Source organism: Siphateles boraxobius, unplaced genomic scaffold (assembly GCF_051911475.1).
Source record: "Siphateles boraxobius isolate OS27281-9 unplaced genomic scaffold, OSU_SipBor_1 130, whole genome shotgun sequence".
Taxonomy (NCBI): domain Eukaryota; kingdom Metazoa; phylum Chordata; class Actinopteri; order Cypriniformes; family Leuciscidae; genus Siphateles; species Siphateles boraxobius.
This window is the reverse complement of record NW_027508734.1, coordinates 30160946-30178862: the sequence shown is the minus strand read 5'-3', so window position 1 is coordinate 30178862 and position 17917 is coordinate 30160946. Positions and strand designations below refer to the sequence as shown.

Below are 17917 nucleotides of genomic sequence, written 5' to 3'. Positions count from 1 at the left end.
GCGTCGTTCGCAACTTTACAAGGCTGTCACAAGTGTCACCGTTCCTCTCCTTAAAAGTTATGATCTTGGCCAAGGTGTGCAAGCCAGAAGTGCACTTGTCAACTGCTGCCCGAAAGGGTGTGGATTGGTCATTCACGTCATCCTTGTGGATTTCCGATTGGACAATGATTTCACCATGTTCACGGTGCGCTTGGAAATGCAATAGTCCTCAAAAGATAAGAATTTCCTCGTATCGTCGTGGAAGTTAAGCGTGTGTGAAAAAAACACAACAACTGTGTTGACACAACACGCACATACTTGCCTACATATCCATGCTTGAAGGCTAATGGTTTTAAGAAAGCATTAAAACGCAATGATGCTATCAAATCACAGATACAGAACAGACACCTTTTTATTGTATTCCTTAAAAAGAGTTTAATACAGTGTAGCTTAGCACAATAAGCTATAGTGTATTTTTTATGCAAAAAGCTTAAGTCTTAACGAAGATGTCTAAATAAATGGCTAAAACTGGTAGTACTGGGCTATCCTGTTCATATGGATAATTTGTTCAAATATAGTTCATATCCTTATAAAGATAACGACTATGTGTTAGAAACAGAGAATGACAAATATCCACCAAGAGCTAGGCTACTGAATGTGAACGGAAAAACTATGGGCGTTTTTTTTTAATTCGACGATTAGGTTAGGCCTATGAATTAACAACAAAGTGGGATATAGCCTATAGGCTACGCATTTGATATTAAATATATATTTGAATTCTGAATCATAAGAGGACAAATTTGTGGAAACTCTGTCCTCAAAACCAACCATAGGGCAAACATTGTCATACTTTTTTGTACAGGAGTGAATATTTTTGAACAGCCGATGATAATTTTTTTCTGCAAAGATTGAAGCAGTAAAACAATGATGAAACGTAAAACAATTTGCCTAGGGAAAAATGTAAAAGGTAACTATGATCGGAGCAGTGTTTTGAGCAACAGATATTTAATAAATTATAGCTACATTTAATAACAGGCCTAATAAATTATTAAATATAGTAATTGTAATTATTTAATAAATTATTATATTGCCCGCCACATGATATATAAAATATATTTGTCCTGAGAACACAGGTTAAACATTTTATTTGACCCCTGGCCTGCCTATAAAAATATGCCAGTTTCGGTTTGACATTATTGTGATCATTTGTTTACTAAACAGCTACAGAAATATAAATGTATTAGATGTTTACTCTGGAGGTTAAAATTCACAAAATTATTTTAATTTATGATAAAAAAATGTAACTGTAACCACTGCGAAAACACATTTTGACTTTTGACTCAAAACCTTTTCCGCGTGACATGTTGCACCGGTCTTTGTTTATGCTCTAAAAAAAATCTTAATTAGCCAATGTGATTAACAGTTACATTATTCTGTTGTAGCCTATTCTGGATTTTTACATATTTTAGCAACTTTGCATCCATAACAACAAGATAATGTGCAGGTTATTTCAATGTTAGATTATATTTAATAAATAGCCGAATAGGTGCCACACTATTATAATCAAACTGTCACATTTATCATGACACCTACAAACTTCTGATAATATTTTAACATGTTGGTAATTATATATATATATATATATATATATATATATATATATATATATATATATATATATATATATATATATATATAATGTAGGTTATTTATTCTGCATAAACATTGGCAAATCAGACCTTAGTTTGATCAAATTTAAAGGAAAAAATATTAGGCTACTCATGAAAAAAATGAAAAAAAGATGGAACCTATGGCTTTCTTAAAAGTTATGTCTACTGCAAACGGTGGATCTCTTAAAATCTAAATTAGCTATATATTTCTTCGAGCAGCTGGGCACATGGTGGGATGGGGGTACGGAAGATCTGTGTCCTGTTGTGGGGTCTGTTCCTCTTATAAGCCTCTTTAAGCTAATGGAGAAAGAGGCCAGAGAGAGAATTATTGACACTCTGTTGCCCTTAACCTGTCTACCAATAAAGCGGATTAGTTTTCCTCAATTCATCAACCACTCTCTCGAGACTGCTCGCATGCGTTTATTTGCTCAGGGGAAATCAACAAGTCACGAACCAAAAGGAGAAAAATAATAGGGTGCCGTAATGATGAAGTTATACTCTGAAATAATAGGAATCATATCCTCAGGTGTAATTGCTACAACTTGAAAATGCATAACCTATTTAGACGATCATAGACTGCGAAAAAGAAATGGTTTTACGTGATTTGCAACGCAACAATAGGCTAACCCTATTTATTTTTATATGAGTTTATCTGGAATCCTCCTTGAGGTCTTCGACACTCTTCCCAATCAAATGTGCTTGTGTCTTTAAACGCGTTTAAACGTTCTTGTGTCTTGCCGCTTTGTCTGCTTCCCATCAGTTTTAATTTCATTAAGAGATCGCATGAATATTTCTAAAGCAGCAGTGAAATATGAAGCCGTGGACCTGCAGCGATCAGAGAGATTTATGGCTCTTTTTCATCACATCAGGGGAGAGTAAAATGATTGTTATTGCACCCTCAGATAGGAGGGCCTGAAACCAGGGACTCTCCTCAAAGCTGCTCATTCGCTCGGTAATTACTTTCACAATTAAGTGGAACACATATCAAAATGACAAATCGAAATAGTTTATATATTAATTAGCCCTATCCGTGGTAAATGTGTTCATTATGAAAAGCCAATTTAACGGGACCTCCACTGTCTCTTTTATTGCAATAGCCTAAATATTTTCGATCATAGGCTTATTGCACAAATGGGCAGTGTAATGAAATGTATAGCACTGCTTTTAAACACATTTCGGGCTCATAATCATTTTATCAATCGAATTTGTAGAGAACGGTTACTTACAACGAATCATTAAAGGAAATCCGATTTCAGCGCTTATAGATTTATGATTCTGAACATGGAACTTGAATATAATTATTTTTAAACGCATACTACCAAGTTCTTCTTGGCTCTGGCTATATCGAAATTAGTGTTTTTATCAGTTTGGTTTGATAACCCTGATTATATCTTGATTCACTGGACCAAACTGTGAACAAGCCCTAAAGCCAGGTGTCACTCAACCGAGCAGCCTATAAGGTAGACTAGGCTACACTAATGTGATGAACACACACAATTCAGTCAGTGGTGTAATTTAAAATGTGCCTTAAACGAGATGACCCACGAGTCCCCTCTCTCCGTGACACGAGCCCGTGATTGACGATGTCACCAGATGTCAGGCTAATTCAAATTAATTCATTTCATACCTGTCATAAGCACTGTAAAGATTCAAAGATCTCGCTGTTTATTAAAACGAGTGCCCCACAAAACAAGCTGAGAACCGAGGAAATATTTTAAAAGCAATGCATAATGTAGGCTATATTTATTAAATCAACAACAACCCAGCCATATGATATAATATTTGACTATAAAGTAGACAGGTGAGATAACAGTTTTGTAAAAAAAAAAAAAAACATAAAAAAAAAAAACATGTTGCAAAGAAAAACTGTAATGATTTGAATATGCAAATTTGTTTTTAAATGTAAGGCAAGACACAGTGTGACAGAGTGATGGCTGTATTGTGTTTCAGAAAAGCACATTTGGCCACCACAAATTAATTGGAGTGTGTCCATTTTTTTTCTTCCTGTCTTTTTAATTACTTTTTCAAAAAAAGGGGGGAGTGAGGTGCATTTGGCCCTAACATGTTTCCATTATCAACCAACATCCTAGGAGCTAAACAGGTTTTAGTCAATGAAAACAGTTGTGTGTTTTCTTATGAATGTTCCTCAAGCTCAGCTTTTACATTTGTCTCACTGACTGATGAATGATCAGTCTTGTTTTTGTAGGGATTTTTATCATTTAACAATGACTGCAAAGTACAAAACACAAAGCACATAGCTCAGAATAAACAGATTTAATGATGAACTTTCAATTGTTTTATAAAAAAAAAACTGACAAGTGTACTTTGTAGCCAGATATCAAATTTGCTCTGTGAACGTTTGAATAAATTAATTTTTTATAACCCACATTTGTTTTGAATATTTTTAGTGCCTATTTGTGGTTTAAAAGAATAATACATGTAACTTGAATGTAAGCATAAGCATATACTGTATATATTTAAGACAAATTTAAAGGCATCGTGATTCATTATATATATATATATATATATATATAATTATATATGTTTCTTATATATATATATATATATATATATATATATATATATATATATATATGGATAAATGGATGCTGCGAATAGCGTAAAAACACTTTTTACTTAAGAATACAAGTCCTAATGGACTCTTGAACAATTTAGCAATTAACTAGACTCAACAAAGAGTTATGGAGACATATAAGTCAGAGAGTTGACGTAAATGTGTGACCCTTTTTTGACATCTTTCAAAATTAGAGACCTTTTGAGATGATGAGACCCCCATTTTGTATTCTGAAGCAGCTCCAGAAGACTTGCTGTAGTGGCTCGTTATACCCTTTTCAGGTCTAAAAGGCAGGATATGATCAATCAATAACTCATAAATCCCTCTATAACATATACGAGAAACTGAGTGGTTTCCTGTCTTGCTACTGCTGTCCAACAAGAATCAGATGCCAAGCAATGAGTGTGAGACCTATTCTACAATATTTAGGCGGATGTGTGAAGTGCCGATGAGTATTTGTATGTGAAGTATAATTTGTTGGCTTCAAAGTTAGTTCTCCCTAAAACTCGAATTCTGTAGTAATTTACTCACACTCATTCCAAATCCACATGAATTTCATTTTTTCTGTGGGACATAAAATATATTTTGAAGAATGTTGACTTCCATTCAATGGAGAGGGAAAACAACAACAAAAAATCTTCTCTGTTCCACAGAAGAAAGAAAGTCATACAGGTTTGGAATGACATGAGGGTGAGTAAATAATAAAAAGAGTTATACATTTTGAGTGTATGCATTTTAAGGTTTCAAAACTGTGTGTAAATGGTTGCTTTTAGTTTTGCTATGTGTTTGCCAATTCATTATTTACATCACTTACAAAGAACCCAATAAAGAAAGGTTTTTTTTATAATACTTTTTAAAGAATATCTAATATAAACATGATTCAGTTCTACGTCTCGGAGATTAGATCCCTTTCACCGTCCGCAACTGGTTTCCCTTTATTGCTGGGATTCATCCAGGAAGTAATTGTGATATTTTTCACGTTATTGACCTCGTTTTTAACCAATCGTTTGGTAGCCAGTGTTGTGTAGTCCAATCACATTCCACCGCGCTACTGAGTGGGCGGGTGATTCTCTGTGTTGTGTTTGTTTAGTAGAGCAGGAGCAAAGATTTCGTTTTTGTTTTCTTTGATTTCCAGTCGCTGAACTGTATGGTTCGGCTGATCATTCAATAAAACCAGGTAAACAATTCGCATTTCATCTACTAACACGACTCATCCGTAGAAAAAGCTGTAAAACCTCACTGAAATCACTGGATGACTTTAGAAGCGACCAGAGCGACATATGACTGAAGTTTCTGTCAAGCTGAACTAACATGTCAGAGCAGAGCACAGCATTTATGTTTCCAAATTACTGTCTTAATTCTCGTTAAGTGGTGACAGACCCCAAATAACATACAGCTATACGTGTAAATTTCTGCTAAATTGGGAATTGTCGAGGTGAAAGACAGTTGACCTGCTGCTGAGTCATTAGCTAGCTAGTCAAAGAACCTTTAGCCAAGAGGCTAACAGAGAAGTTAATCGGATCCGACTTGAAGAAAATACCAGAACTCTGTGTCTTTCACAGCGCGAATGCTCATTTATTCTTAAAACTTCAACGAACACGTTCGTAAATGATGATGAACTTCTGGTATAATGATTCTTTACAGGTTCTTTATGTTAGCAAGCTAATTAGCCTGGCTTGAGTCATAACAAATGTGTTTGTCTCCTTATGAAACAACCCTTTTCTTGAACACGTTTCGCTCAAATGAGGTGAAGGGCAATTGTTGAACACAGATATTTGTACGCATGTACAATAATGTGTGCATAAATTTAAAATAATATTTCAGCGGTCATGTTGTGACATTTCGGACTGGAGATACGGTGGTGTTATACAGCTCTATTTAGTGTTGATCATCACATCTGCTGAAAGCGGGGTGACAATTTCCATTCACGCCCACTGTAACCTTCTGCACCTCCTCAGTTATCTATCACAAGGATAAAGTTGCTCTAAATATATTCATCATAACAGCCTGCTTTATTTCACATTACTATATGTTTAAGCAGCATCTTTACCGGTGCTTATTTTTATAAGCAAACATGAATTCTGTTATGAGATAATGTTTCCGTTATGATTAGTTAATTGACTAGACTCCAATCTCATATTTTTTGTTCTCTCCGTCTTGCCAGCACAGACAGCACTTCGTTGCACTGCACACAGGATACTTGTATTGATTGCTGCTCAATGGGAAAAGTGTAACCATGTTCAGCTTTGAGGGAGATTTCAGGAGAACACCCAAGGTGTCCCTTGGGGGTGCTAGCAGAAAAGTAAGTTTTCCATGTGATAGACATCACAACATTTGGCATTTGTCTACAATGATTATTACTTGGAAACTGACCATTTTGTATATTTGTGAATATTTGTTTGCTAATTCTAAACTAGTGCAAATAATTTCCGAATATGGACAACACAAATCAGGTAATTGTTGTTCCATATTGATATTGGATCTATTTTGATATGTCTAACTTTTTTTTTGTTCAGGAGGAAAAGGCATCTCTTCTTCATCGAACACAGGAAGAAAGAAGGAAAAGAGAGGCGAGTATCTGCCATTAGGGTATTTTACAGATGTTTAAAGCATTTTATTGTGAAAATAGGACCAAAAAAGTTATGTTAGTTCTGAGAAAAGCTTGGTTTGACTTTTGTTATCTAATGAAATGACATTCACTCATTTTCAAGTGTGTCTTGAGTGTCCAAATACTTTTTGGTGTATCACAAAATTCCCATGATGTGTATCTAAGGAGTTGTATCTGTTTATTAGATTAGATCCTGATATAACAGTGTGAATCTTGCACTTATGAACAAATACAAGATTATTTACTTATCTTTGTATTTTGCACAGGATGAGAGGAAAAGACTCAAAAATTCAATCATCATTCAGTCATACATAAGGGGATACCAAGACCGAAAACAGCAAGTATGTGGAATCACTTTAAACTCTTCAAGTGGGAATGGGTTTGTTTGAACCCGTTCTTGTAGTTGATAGACAGATTGGTAAATTCCTGAATTTTCTCTCTGTTTCATATAGTATGCCATTCAAAGGGGCTGCTTTGACCACTGTGTGTGTCAGTGCCAGTCAGGCTCTGGCCCTCAACTTACAGACAGTGCCATACTCAGCCAACTTGTTCGCCAGCTTCTCTTTTTTTACAGACAAAGTGAAGACAGAAACAGAATGGTAAGAACCAAAAATATGATCTGCGTTGCCGGTTTAAAAAGCTTTTGTTATCATATGAGTGTCAATGACGTTTTATTTTTGTTAATTGCCTTTTTAATGTGAATTGAGGAGACATCAAAATAAGTTGGACAGTTTTGTTCTATGGTGTCATTGTCTTTAATGAATCCAAGAAACTTCATTGGATTTATGTGCATTTAAGGATGTTAATGTCTTAACTGTTGTAGATCTGGATGTGTCAGAGTTTGGTAAAGCATCATGCTCAGTTCGTAAAGCTGCTGACAGGGCCAGAAAGACAGAGCTGCCTGTTTCAGATCAAGAGAATGCTGGGACACTGTTGCAGGTACAAAATAAGATGTTCCCCAGATACTGTTTTCTGTAGTAGCATCCCTAAAATAAAAATTTCTGGCATAGTAAAAATCTTTAGATCTGCTTATTGGTTGGTCGCTAAGCCTTTTTTCTGTCTCTATAAGGTTATTGCAAGCACGTGAAGATAACAGTCTGAATGTGACAGTCCCGATGCGGATGCTGGAGGTGTTTTCATCTGAGAGAACCTACTTGCCCTTTTTACAGGATGAAAACTATGTCACTGCACTTATTGAGCAAATTTTGTGCTATATGGTACAGAAAGGTACAGAGTTTTGCCCTTTATTTGATTTGTCTTAACCATACTTTGAGGCAATAGATGAATATATTTAGTTAGAGACTGTACACAGAATTCTTTTTTTAATTTAGCAAAACTCTGCTTTAATCATATTCTTTTCAATGTCTTTCTGTCTTTTAGGATACTACAGATCTCTGTATGTTTTAGTGAATCACAAGTTGCCATCGAGTCTAGAATATAGTGACTCCCCTTCCATTCCACTGGCACAAACGCTACTGGAACACACACTCAAGCCTCTGCACTTTACATACAGTTCCTGCCCCCCAGATACCAGGTACACACTCACATACGTCCATTAGAGCCCGACCGATATGGATTTTTGGGGGCCGATACCGATATTAGGGAGTAAAAAAAGCCCGATACCGATATATCGGCCGATATTATTTATGTGTATATTATAATACAGTAGCAATATTATTTATGTGTATTATAGTACAGTATACCAGTCAAAAGTTTGGACACTTTCCTATTGGTGTGTACAAACTTTTGATGGGTACTTTACACAGTAGCTATAAACAGAATGACACTGACTGAAAACACTTGTTTATTAATAAACAATTAAAATGTCTCCTTGCTATATTTGTTGTATTCATAATCATTATTTTTGCCAGTTCTTGTGACAGCTTTTAGGTGCTTTATTGGCAGCGCCACCCTTACATGAATCACCGTACCCGCATTTTTTAAAATATTAATTTATCGGCCATTATAAATGCCGATACCGATAGTTAGGAAAATGCCTAAAATCGGCCGATAATATCGGCCCGCCGATATATCGGTCGGGCTCTAACGTCCATCCATACTGTAAAGAATCTGTCTAGTTCAAATTATTCACAGCCTTTTACACTATATATGCTTTGGAGAGCATTCGATTTAAGCTGTTCGAGGAATGTCTTTGTTTTGGTGTATGTTTCGTGCACGGGTCCCACCCAGTAAAAGGTTGCCCTTATTGCAGACCGTTAGCTTTATCCTTCCAGTGGACCAATGGACAGTTATTCCCTCACTTCTTTGTTTACAGAGAGTAGTAAAATCCAGACAGACTCATTGACTCAACATGTAATGTTTACACAACATTTACCCTCCATTCTAAAACTCTGAGTGATGAACAGTGCTGTTTTCTTTTCTTTTCTCTCTGAAGAATGACAAGAGCGCGAGAGTATAACCTTGTGCATACAGTCCTGTGTTTGTCCTCTCTCTCTCTCTCTCTCTCTCTCTCTCTCTCTCTCTCTCTCTCTCTCTCTCTCTATCTCTCTCTCTCACACACACACACACATACTCGGAGGCACGTATCTAGACAAACCAGCCAGATGCTGTTTCGAGTTATCACCTTTTGATTGAAATTAACATTGAAACTTTTTTTATCTGTTCTTTCCTTTTACATTTTTAGGGTTAATAATGTACACTACCATTCAAAAGTTTAGGGTCCGTAAGATTTAAAAAAAGACAAAAAATGAATAGCAAGGATGCATTAAATTGATCAAGTGACAGCAAAGACATTTATAATATTACAGTGGATTTCAAATGCTGTTCATTTGAACTATCTATTTTTAAAGAATCCTTAAAAACATGGACAATAATAAGATGTTTCTTGAGCAGCAAATCAACATATTAAATGATTTCTGAAGGATCATGTGTCTGAAGTCTGGAGTAATGATGTTGAAAATTCAGCTTTGCAATCAAAGGAATAAATTAAATTTTAAAATGTATGAAAATTAAAAAGGATTATAACAATGTTATAATTACTATTTTTACTGTATTTCTGATCACACAGATGCAGCCTTGGTTAGCATAAGAGACATCTTTCAAAAACATTAAAAAGCTTACTGACCACAAACCTCTGAACAATAGTGTACATTGTCATCTTTTATTTTATTCCAGTATGGGTAGACTAAATTGTGGAGGTGCCACTTCTATTTTAACAACTTTGACTGTAGAGTAGAGGCAATGAAAATGTATGTTAGTATTGAAGTGGATCTATATTGTGATTATTTAGAAAATATGAAAGTTGAAGTACTTACTTCAGGCTAAAACATGATAAGCTACAGTACATGTTAGTCAACAGAGTATTAAATTCACAACCTTTTCTCTCTTCTCATTCACAGGCAATTTGTTTTTACAGCCTTCACTGAGGAGTTCATCTCAGCGCCTTTCACTGAACAAATATATCATTTCTTCGTGCCAGCTTTGGCAGACCCAAAACTAGCTTTCCCATTTCAGAACTTCCTTTGGTCACTCCAGGCCACTATAGCCTCCTCTGCCCAGGCCAGAGCTCAGGCTCCTTGGCTCTTTTACTTTGTGCTGTCAGTTGGAGAATCAGGACTGGGTAAGTAGAGTGTGTAAGAAAGATAAAACTGAACTGTATGACTAGTATAACCTGTGCTTACAAGGTGACGCCTTTAGAAATCAATTTGCAAATCTTTTTTTAGATATTTTTGAGGGTATATTTATGGAATCAAGTTTTGAGTATTTTGTCTGTTTTATTTGTGTAGGTTCACTCTCAGAGGAAGGGTTGCTGTTGTACTTAAACGCTCTACAGACTCTGTTGCCATTGTTGCCAGTGACGGAGTGCAACAGGAGAGCTGACATCAACAGTGATTCAGAAGATGAGGAAGAAATGACTGTACAGCCTTTTACTGGAAAGGTACACACATTATCTCTTATCCAAATCTTTGCACAAAAGAAAATATTCAGAGAGTAGCATAAATCGGGTGGATATAATCCTGTTTCTTTTCAAAAGGATGGCAGTTGGATTTCTGTGTATTACATAACAGAGGAATGTGTACAGAAGCTGGACACCAAGCAGCAGACTAATGCTCTGCTAACATTAGTGTGGAGAGACTCTGCAAGTGAAGACATCTTCACAATGATGGCTTCCATCTGTCACACGTTGATGGTGCAGCACCGTATGATGGTGCCCAGAGTCAGGTCAGATCACATACAGTACACGCATGCAAACAAAATGAATCACGTAGCATTTTGTACAACACAACATTAAGGATAACCAATATAACTAGATGTACTGCACAGTGCACACTTGTGCTCTTATCACGCTCTCATAAAAAGAGATGCAGTCAAGAAAGTGCTATAGATCGGAGTCGGATAGGATTGGAATGCACTTTTATATGAATATATAAAAGATTCCCAAACATCAAACTGTCCTCAAGTCTGTCAGTGTTGTTTTTTTATTTGTTATCTTTGCCTCTGTTTTTCTTCTGGTTTTTAAAAACAGTAAAATCTCTAATGAAGCTGTCAGACGTGTTTTTCTTTTACCAGGGCAGTTTAATTTGCTGTCACTCATCAATTAGTTTAATGAGCTCTCCTATCAATTACCTTTGCTTTATCTACTTCTGCTATATTGACAAAATGAGAACAGGATTTCAGCAGAAAGAACTTGAGAAAGAAAGTAAGTGATGGAGAGAGGTGGTATGAAAGACAGGGAAGAGAAGAACATCTAGTTTAATGAGGGAGAGGGACATATTTGATTGGTAAAGCAAGTGTCAATCAGCTAATCAGAACTTCAACACATGCCATGTGTTTAATCTCGCTAAATCATTTCTCACAGTGTATTAAGCTATAAGCACCCTGGCCTATACCTTTTGTGTTCTTCAATATTGGTATTAAAATCTTGTCAGATAACAGTCTTCACAATTAAAGGAGTTGTTCACTTTAAAATGAAAATTACACCATGATTTTCTCACCCTCAGGCCATCCTAGGTGTATATGACTTTTTTCTTTCAGACGTATACAATCGGAGTTATATTAATAAACACTCTGACACCCTGCAGTGGATTGCAACCATCAGTTTGAAGCTCGAAAAAGTGAATCCATTCATCATAAGAGAACTCCACACGGCTCCGGGGGGTTGATAAAGGTCTTCTGAAGCAAAGTGATGAGTTTGTGTATGAGAAATATTCATATTTAAAACTTTATAAAGTAAAACAACTAGCTTCCAGCCAAACGGCCATACGCAGTCTACTTGCAACTAAAGCACAATTTACTCAACTTGTGACATCAGAAGTAGCGTAAATATCAGCAGTATGTCACATTACTCGCATAAGTTGTGCTTTACACTTAAGTGGAATCCGTATGTTTGGTTTTTGGCCGAAAGCTAGTTATTTTACTTTATAAAGTTTTAAATATGAATATTTCTCATACACAAACTCATTGCTTTGCTTCAGAAGACCTTTATTAACCCCCCGGAGCCATGTGGAGTTATTTTATGATGGATGCTTCAAATTGATGGTTGCAATCCACTGCCATTATCAAGCTCGGAAGTGTCAGGGTGTTTATTAATATAACTCCTATTGTATTCGTCTTAAAGAAGAATGTCATATACACATAGGATGGCTTGAGGGTGAGTAAATCATGAGGTAATTTTAAAGTGAACTACTCATTTAAGGAGGCAGCATTCACAAGCCTTTCAAATCTTAGAAAATTGTTAATGATCCATCCATTTTCTTTTGTTAATATCTGCAATGTTTAAATTAACAAGACCCCCCTGTGGTGAGAATAATTATTTAAATGTTGTTTATATTTCTATGTGCTGTTTTTAATATGCTTTAAGACAAACCATGTGCAAATTCATAAGTTAACACCATTGCTGAGTATTTTCTCCCTAAAAGTGTTGTGAAAAAAATTCTTAAAAAAAAGTTTTTACAGGAAAAAAAAACTTTTAAATATCACAACGTGATATCAAACGTTTTGGTGATCAAAGATGAGGTAGAAAATGATTGACTACAGGGGGACTTTAACTTCTGGATAAATAGATTTCATGTTTAGGCTGTTTAATGCACATTTCATCATTTTGCACATTATTGTCTTATAAAAATGATGCTTTCATATCCTAAAATGACTGTATATGGCATTTTAATCAAAGTAAAATTGTTTTAAATACTATTTAATATTATTAATTGTTCTATGTAAATATTGAGTAATCAAAAATATAGGGAAAAAATCTAACATGCATCCTCATTTGACTCAACAAGTTTCTGGCTGACCCTTTAGACTTCCTTCTTAATCTTGCTCCTCTGACGTCTTTAACATGTTTTGCCTGTTCCAATTACTTTCATACATGACAGAAACCGCTTATTTCCATTGTTTTCTTTCATATTCTTTACTCATCCTTTTTTCCCTGAATAATTTTTTAGTTGTATTTTTATATTTTACAGCTCCGTCCAAAAAAGAAGGCTTTTATCATAAATCCTGCCTTCACTACTTTATCATTATCGGATATCTGTACAAAATAATTAGCTGGCCTAGGAAGATTAATTCTTGCAGGAGTGGATGGGATAGTTTTACAAGAGGTATAACAGCTGTCCCTGATTTACAACCTTTAAAGAAGCACCCAGTGCGCGTGCAAACTTGGTTGCCTTTTGAACATTATCATATTTTAAAGTGAAGAGTATGGCTGTATTTTACTCTAAACAGGTCATTAAAGCATCAAAAACTGTTAGAGTAAATAGAGTGCTTGGTTTCTGTTCATGGAAAGGTCTCATTAATGTTAAGCCTGCTGTATTTGTTTTGACAATTAAAAATTACCTTCATAGCGTTTTTAAATAATGATTAGATGCAAAGAACAGAAAGATGAAATAAAGAAAAAAAGTCTCATTATTCATGTTAATTATAGATACAAGATTTCCAAGTGCAACTTCATTATCCTTGCATATCTTACTTATAAATATGTAGTAGCTGGCAGACCCATTTTTTTGTTTTTTTAAACCCCTTAAAGTCAGTGAAATTGGGTGTTTTGTGTGATGCCCAGTTAGGCCATATAGTTTTGTTTACATTTCAGGTCAAACACAGACTGTAAAAAATAAATAATAATCTGTTCTTACAAATCTGTTTTTCAAGAATAATTCTGTAAAAATACAGTAAACTTCAAACATATTTACAGAACAACCAGTACATTTTACAACTTTAAACTGTAATTTAGAAGAAAGAAAATTAGCCGGTAAATCCAACTGGCATGCGATTTACATTTACTGACATCCACCATAATAACACTGGTGGTAAAGAGAAAACCACATGATGAATCATTGTTCATCGCAAGTGGCTTTTCCACAAGCTGAGCTAAATACTGATATATAGAAGCTGCATACAGTGTCATGAACACAAACACAAAACACCATCATGGTAATACACTGCACTAAAATAATGCAATAAACACTCTTTAAATAACATAAGATGTAACATAAAACCCAATGCAACTGATGAGATGATAACTAAGAAGAAACAATTATTACATTTAAAAACCATCAAATGTGAAGTGAATTCCACACATTGAATTCTAGGAATGTCGGTTTACAGCTGTTTTCACTGTAAATTATTAAATACATTTATTCTTTTTACTTCCATATAGTACGGGAACTTGCTGTTAACGAATTAACAGGTTTTTTCAGTCTTTTATTGTTAAAATTGCAGTCATTTCTACAGTCAATTACAGTGCATGCTCTGTGAAGCATGTAAGGAAAAAATAATAATAAAACGTTTATTTATTGTTCTGGCCTAATTTTCCTTGAACCTGTGATGCTGAGATAACTGCTTAATTTTTAAACTCACTTTACTGTAATTTGGTTCTTGAAATTGAATTAATCATAAACTGATATATATATATTTATTTATTTATTTTATTTAGAAAAATACCGGATAGCATTTTGCTTTGTGTGTCAGTTTCACTTTTTTAACATTTGGTCTATTTATTTCACAGTGTGTGTGTGTGTGTGTGTGAGTGAGGTGCCCGTACATATTCTTATTTAACCTTGCCCCAACTTTAATCTTATTTTCACCCCTTATTACTTGCAATTATGCTTTATTTATTCTTTCACCCCTTGACACAAAACAAGCATGCAGTAACCACCAGAGTGATTTCTTACACCCTGGTGTGACGGCTGTTAGGTTTAATGATTTGGGTGGCCTAAGCACAGTATCTAATTTGTGATGGCAGCACTGTTTCTACGGTCAGGCAATTGTAGCCGTGCTACATTGTCTCTCTGGCCGTCATTAACTTAAATGGAGCCCCCACAGGAACCACTGGTCTGTTTACGACCCTGAAGCAGACTGCTAGTTTACTAATGGAAGGTGCCTCACCTAAATAAAGCTTAATGGCTCATTTAATCTTTCCTGTGGTCACATACAAAGACTAGAAATTCCAGCTCACTGGGTTGTTTATATTTTTTTTCTAATTTACGAGTCCTGCTGGAAATTTGGGAAGTTCAGGTTTTATGGGCAGGAGATGTGGTTATTTGAACATTTAGAGATGAGCATAGTTCCTGTAGCACCTTTGACTAAAAGTGTTGTTGACTTTTTTTAGTAATGGTATTGTGTGTATATAGCCTAGACTACATAATGATTAGTGGTAGCTTCTAAGATGTGTATTTTGACTTAAAATATTTATTCTGTGTTTTTGTCCTTTTTTTAGGCTTTTGTACAGTTTAGCCTTCAATGCTCGTTTTCTTAGACACCTCTGGTTTTTAATCACATCTATGAAGACTAAAATGATCACAGGGTGAGTTTTCCACATTGTTCTTTTCTAATGTTTATTTCTTGAATATGAAATTAACCAATCCATTTTTCTTTTCTCTTTATTCTCTCTCTTTTGTGTAGCTCTATGGTTCCCTTGTTGCAGGTGATGTCCCGAGGTTCTCCAATGTCTCCGGAGGACTCCAACAGGATCATCCCTCTCTTCTATCTCTTCAGTTCACTCTTCAGTCATTCACTCATCTCTGTGCATGACAGCGAGTTTTTTGGCAGCTCAGCAGATGGTAATAATAACTATTCTGCAAAAATGTACTAATAACGGTATAGAAATATATTGAAGTATTTAACAGATCTGGTAATTTTGTTCTTTTTTGCCTTCTTTTTATTGTGGTCTTGTTAATACTATTACACTCCTAAAACCCCTACACTCCCATTTTTTTAATGGGATGTTACATAATAAATGTTTTTTCATTGCTCGGGCAGGTCAAAGCCAGTCGTCGATGATGCCCTTCTCTCTGTTAGAGTTGGTGACATTGTCTCGGTGTTTGCGTGATGCGTGTTTGGGAATCATTAAACTGGCCTATCCTGAGACTAAGACAGACCACAAAGAGGAGTATGTTGCTGCGTTCCGTAGTGTTGGGGTGAAAACCAACAGCCAAGTACAGCAGCGCATTCAAGCTCAGCAGAAACGATGGGTCCAGCTCTTTAAGGTGATTTCCTCTATATCTCACACTCTTAGTATTACCTAGTTAATGCAGAATTCACTTCCATTAGGTGTTGTAGTTGAAAGGAATTAAACCTAACCAGTACTGAGAAGATTCTCACTAGCACTTATTCTAAATTCATTAGCGGTGATAATACCTCCAGTGGATGATGTGCGTTACTTTTAACCGGGCGCTGTATTAGCAGTCCTAACAACGTCTTTGATGACCTAATTAGATGAGTTGACAATTAATGAGGCGAGTAGTTTTAGCATCTGTTATAGCCATCAGTGCTGATCAGCCAGGCAGGAAGACCACTCACTTGGGAAATTAATAGGTTGTTTGCCCAAGACTAAGTGAGCTGAATAACGGCATTAGGATATTAGTCAGCTGTCTTCACTCCATCCATCTCCACCCTCTTCCTCGTCTTTCTCCATCATGTACTTACTTCCATCCCCATGTCAAGCTTCAGAGTTTTCCTCATTATTTGTTTGTGGTTTAACCAGATCTCTTGCTTGCTTTTCACAGCTCATGTAAATACTTTTCCTTTCATTTAACTAAACTTATTTTCAGTAGATTTGTAGAGTTTTTCAACACTGACAATTAAACTAAGTGTTGTTCGCATTATAGAATAATGTGAATTTATATGATTATACAGTACATCTCAGTACATATGTGTCTCCAGGAACATGTTGGTAACATCTACATTTAAAAAAGATGTTCCCCTTGAATGAATGACATCAATCTTTTTCTTGTACTGATATTACACATTTCTCCAAACTATGATTACTGCTATCTAATTCAGTTCACACAAACTGTTAGTATAGACTCTTCATTTAGCAAATCAGTTTAAAACAACATCAAGAACAATAGATTTGTCCACTATTGATTACATCATATATTAAGATGTATATACTCAAACAAATATACAGATTACACAATACGTTTCCAAAAATTTGCTCGGATTCAGTTAACAGATAATTGTGGAGATCATTGATCTTAATTTGGAGAAAAGTTATAATAAACTTAGATGGAAAAAACTTAGAAGTTGTTATTTCAGTTTTCTCACCTGGCTCATTTGGAGTATTTGTTTTGTAACCTGGTGTATTTTCTCCATCATTTCGATTTGCTTAGACATAAATGAACGGAGTAATCATGCTCAGATCCGGAGTAAAATAATCAGTCTGAGAATGCCTGAATGAGGGGGTCTTGGCCTAATTGAAAACAAAGTTTACATATGGTGAAAAGGCAATCTGACCTATTGGACCAATGAACCAAGCAGTATTATAATTAATAATGGGAAATGCATTACAAAAAAACCCAGCAGTGTTTAATTCAGTATACTGGAACATTACTTATCGCAGTTGAAAACCAAAGAGTACCTCTAATAAATTATATGTAATGTATCATTTAGAGCGCTAATCCAGACTAATATACATTTATGCACGTGTAACCACAACAGCTAGTTTGTGGAGCTAAATTGTAAATCCATCTTGATGGATGACCACTATGAGCGGAATCCCAGAACACAAACAGGTGCACTCTGAAATGAAAAATGTTGCCTTGTGAAAGTGAACCCTTACCAAGGAAAAAACAATATTGTAAATATAGCTGCTAGCAGCGATGATGGGCCCAAGCTCCAGCATACCTG

The 17917-nt window shown here is 35.4% G+C and overlaps 1 protein-coding gene across 2 annotated transcripts in view; it reads left to right on the top strand.

Annotated features, from left to right (window-relative positions):
* Positions 1 to 5274: 5274 nt before the first annotated feature.
* Positions 5275 to 17917, top strand: part of ube3c (ubiquitin protein ligase E3C) — a 33116-nt gene continuing 20473 nt past the window's right edge. The window contains exons 1-14 of one of the 2 annotated variants that reach the window (XM_077229108.1): positions 5275 to 5401; positions 6389 to 6526; positions 6741 to 6794; positions 7099 to 7173; positions 7285 to 7431; positions 7656 to 7771; positions 7902 to 8059; positions 8213 to 8366; positions 10192 to 10412; positions 10579 to 10730; positions 10827 to 11014; positions 15507 to 15593; positions 15692 to 15849; positions 16049 to 16275. In XM_077229108.1, the coding sequence (XP_077085223.1) occupies positions 6461 to 6526; positions 6741 to 6794; positions 7099 to 7173; positions 7285 to 7431; positions 7656 to 7771; positions 7902 to 8059; positions 8213 to 8366; positions 10192 to 10412; positions 10579 to 10730; positions 10827 to 11014; positions 15507 to 15593; positions 15692 to 15849; positions 16049 to 16275 (1803 nt within the window). In that variant the 5' untranslated portion in view covers positions 5275 to 5401; positions 6389 to 6460. The remainder of the gene's footprint in view (positions 5402 to 6388; positions 6527 to 6740; positions 6795 to 7098; positions 7174 to 7284; positions 7432 to 7655; positions 7772 to 7901; positions 8060 to 8212; positions 8367 to 10191; positions 10413 to 10578; positions 10731 to 10826; positions 11015 to 15506; positions 15594 to 15691; positions 15850 to 16048; positions 16276 to 17917) is intronic. The other variant, XM_077229109.1, reaches the window with a different exon arrangement.